Consider the following 4,131-nt stretch of genomic DNA (forward strand, 5'->3'; position numbering starts at 1 on the left):
AAAGATGGTAAAATTAGAGATGTTCAGCAGTTATGTGGGTGAAGTATGAGAGAGAGACGTGAGGCGTACAGCTCTCTGCACCTCTGTCTGAATCATAAGATTTTACAGTTCAATGTAAAAGAATCGTAAAATCAGAGCGCCCCGCTTCTGAACGTGAGCGCCACGATAAATCTGGCTGTTGAGGGAAGCTTAAAGAAAGCTCAGGAGGGATCATCTTGTAATGCATGCATTTTTCTTCCGTGTTTTTTCAACCCATGTTTGTTATGAAAATGTTTCAATGCACAGAAATCATGAGAGTTTAATCCAGGAGAGTCTGCCGTCTGTAGTCAGCTGGGGCTGAGCTCTTTTGCGTGGGGGTGACGTGGACTATGAAAATACCCCAGGACCAACTGCTCTTTCAGTGACACAAGAGACTATAATTAGATGACATACAATCACGGTTGAAGAATTTCAAAAACAAAAGAAGCCTAATTTGATTTCTTTTCTAATGAAATTATATATATATATATTTAAAAATGATATATGAATAAATGATAAATAAAGGAAGCATGAAGAAAAGAGTTTGTCAAATATGACTCAAAGCAACAAATCAAAAGCTGTCAATAAACCGCTAAAGGTCAAGTCACCATTAGCTTAAAAGTTTACCATAACACACTAAAGGTAGCCTGAAGGTGAATTAAGATGGAAAGAAAAACATGAAATGAATAAAAAAATCAACTGTAAATGTTAGTAGTCTACATCTAAGCTTTTTTTTTTATTTAATTTGTTTTTTTAATGCTAAGTCAGATATAACCACATTTAAACACTATTAGTTGCTGTGATTTGTTCTAAAGAGCTAAAGGTGAATTCATCAAAACAGCTAACATTTAGCTTAATTAAGCCATAACTGAGCTGTACAATTGCTCAAATAAGTTACTTGTTAATAATAAGTTACTTGTTAATAATAAGTTCGTTGACTGGATTCATCCAACACCAGACACTTCTTTTTTCCATTGATTAAATGAACTGCAAGGACTTCCACTGAATTCAGGTTAAAAAAGAAACAAACACTTGTTTTACTCTGAATTTTTACATGCTGTGCTGGGTCTGAACTTTGATCAACTCTCAGAGCGCTTTTCACAGTTTGAGTGCAAATGTCAGCGTGTCAGTCAGAGTGAACGTCAGCTCCGACATGAGCAGCAGACCGCCGCTAGCATTTATTAATGAGGAACAACGTATGGATTTTTGAAAACCTAATCTCAGTTCTGAGACCCTGTCAGTCTGTCAGCGCTGATCCAAATACAGGAGAGTACAGTTCAACTCACACCAACACAGACACAACTACAGCAGCGGCCCTTCCTCCTGTGTCGTACATCATCACAGAGCTGGAATAATATTGCACCTGTCGTGGAGTAGCTGCTGATTTTCTTGCTTCCTGTCTGAGATGCAAGCGTCCTGATCATTCCTGTCTACAGTGGCGGCCTGGGTGACGACTCCCAGCGACACACACTTCAACTGAAGAGACACGTCTGTGACAAAACATCTCCTGCTGACCCAGAAACTTCCATCCCTCTGAGCAGACTCTGAACTCTAGGTTCACAGGGTTCTGTGCATTTCCTGAGGCTAAATATTGACTCACACGTTCAACTCTTTCATATTACTCAGTGGAAAAAAAATAAAAAAATAAAGGGACAGACCCTGTAAGTATCTGAAAGGCCGAGAACACAGAATAAACACGTCCAGGAAACAGAGCAAAGTCAACCTCCACACAGCAGCAGTAGTTTGAAAAGCGACTCACCATCAGCAGTGGCAGTGGCAGGAGCATACAGGTTCCCTGAGCCAGTTTTAACTAAGAATGAATTGGGGCCAAACTCATCCTCAGAGTCAGAGTCCTGGGCTGGCTGAGCCGCACTGTTACCTAGCAACCCTCCCTTGCTCTCATTGGCTGCAATGGAAGGGGGAGGGAATGGGAGCTGCTCAACGGGGGAGGAGGAGGCGGAGGAACAATGCAGCGGAGGACCTGTGGACCACAAACAGAGACAACACATGGGGGGGAAATGAAACACACCCAAACACAGGCAACAGCACATTAAAGCAAAACACACACACTCACACACTCACAACACACAGAACTTAATTGAGAGACTTAAAAAAACAGGAACACATCTGCCTTTGTCTCCACCACCTCCCTCCAGCTGAGAAGGACAATAAAACAGGACTCAGTGATGGAGGATTAGGACAGACGAAAACTCCAAAAACTGATACATGATACTACTACAGATTACACTGTACACTTAATGACACAGTGTGTGAAGATATTCTAATAATATATTCTAATAATATATATGTATATATTTATACTTGAGAACTACTGTCATTTTACGTTATTTAATATAAAATAATAAATACAATAAAATAACTAAAACATGTTTTAAGCTTTGACAAGTTTTATCATTTTAGCTTTGTGGGTTTTTTTTTAGCTTATGAATATCTGAAACTAATCTTAACTTTATTTTTTTCCAAACTTGAATGGACACCTGTTGAAATTATCATTTTAAATGAACTCGAGGCAAAGGAACAGTTAAGGAGTTGGTGTGAAAAAAACATCCCTAGGAATTTCAAAAAAGAAGAAATTCTCCAATAGGAAATGATTTGTTGAAGGGTTTGGACAAAAATGGAGAAATGAGTGGAGGTCAAAGGTCACCATTGGGGTCCTTCTCTATGCTCTTCACATTCCCCTCAGTACTGCTGATGCCTGCCGCAGTATACAAAACGTGAATGGTACCGGCCGAGGGTGAGGATCAGCTCACAGGTGGAGACTCAGTATTAAGAGTTATAAATCCTTAAATAAAACCAGGTTTGGTCACAGACGCATATTTCTATATATATATTACAACAACAAATATTTAAAATAACATGTCACTCAGTGCTGTAGTCGCCAGATTAAGACTAATCCCTGACTGTCCTGCTGTGATTAACCAACACTCAATAAAGCAAATGTGTTGTGACAGCACCCTTAAGAGTGAGACTCAAAATTCCAAACTAGTAAATAATGTATGTACCAGAGAGAGAGAGAGAGGGAGGGAGAGAGAGAGAGAGAGGGGAGAGAGAGAGAGAAAGAGAGAGAGGGAGAGAGAGAGAGAGAGAGTGGCTTCCGACTCGACAGAAAATTCAAATTCAGCACAGCTCATGTCACACAGACAGAGACATCAACCACCAATCATTGCCTCTGGTTTCTCTCTCAGACTAAAACAGTCTGTCGAGGACTGATGTTCATTTATTTACTTTCTATTAATCACTTGCTGTGATACTAAGAAACGCCTGTGATGTCCTGTTGATGACTGACGGCTGCCGCACAGAGGGATATCACACATCAAATATGTAGTCAGAAAAATGACTTTAATAGAAATTTGACAAAGTTTCTCTCTACTTGTTCTATATCCAAGTCTGAAAAACAGTATTGTTTCTTTCAGATTTTTTTTTTCTTTTCACACCAGGTCATGACTTGATTTGGTGTGTTGTAATCTAAAGTGAAGTTTTGGATTTTTTTTTTTTTTAAATGTTCTTTTGGTTTTTCGGGAGACACACACAAAAAAAACAGATTGCAAAAGTTTATAATCTTTTGAATTTTTCTTTAGTTATCACATGTTTGAGGTATTAAAAGAAAAAAAAAACCTTTTCAAATAACATCTGACTCAGACATTTTTGATCCACAAAAAAACACAAACTCCGTAGTGTGTACAACAGGTTGATTTTGGATCAACAGGTGGATAAAAATGTTCCTAAAATAAGACTTTTGTTTTTCTTAACGTTCCTCACATAAAAGACCAGAGTGACTCACCTAAACAGCAGAATATGAATAATTCACCGCTGGTTTTATTTATAGCCCCTTGCTATTTACCCATGTGCAACCCTAGTCCACCTAACACTTCAATACATTTTCTTTTCAGGCATATTGACTCCAATGCCATGGCTGTCAGGGGATGTCAGATGTCTGGTGAGCTCCTATTAATGTCAGATTAACTTTGGATTCACCTCCTGAAAACGGAGCATTTCAGTAACGTGATTGCAGCCAACAAAGCCATCAGTTTAGCCCCCCCCCTCGCTCTTTCCCCCCCGTGCTCCTGTCAGCCGAATGGCCTTGATGTTAGA

General features: G+C 39.3%; 1 protein-coding gene across 1 annotated transcript in view; it reads right to left on the reverse strand.

Moving 5' to 3' along the window:
- The window catches only part of tenm4 (teneurin transmembrane protein 4), a 179,676-nt gene that overhangs the window by 110,608 nt on the left and 64,937 nt on the right, over positions 1-4,131 (reverse strand). Inside the window, 1 exon segment of the mRNA XM_025054911.1 lies at positions 1,778-1,999. Within this exon segment, the coding sequence (XP_024910679.1) occupies positions 1,778-1,999 (222 nt within the window).

The sequence above is a fragment of the Cynoglossus semilaevis genome, chromosome 4, assembly GCF_000523025.1.
Source record: "Cynoglossus semilaevis isolate Cse_v1.0 chromosome 4, Cse_v1.0, whole genome shotgun sequence".
NCBI lineage: Eukaryota > Metazoa > Chordata > Actinopteri > Pleuronectiformes > Cynoglossidae > Cynoglossus > Cynoglossus semilaevis.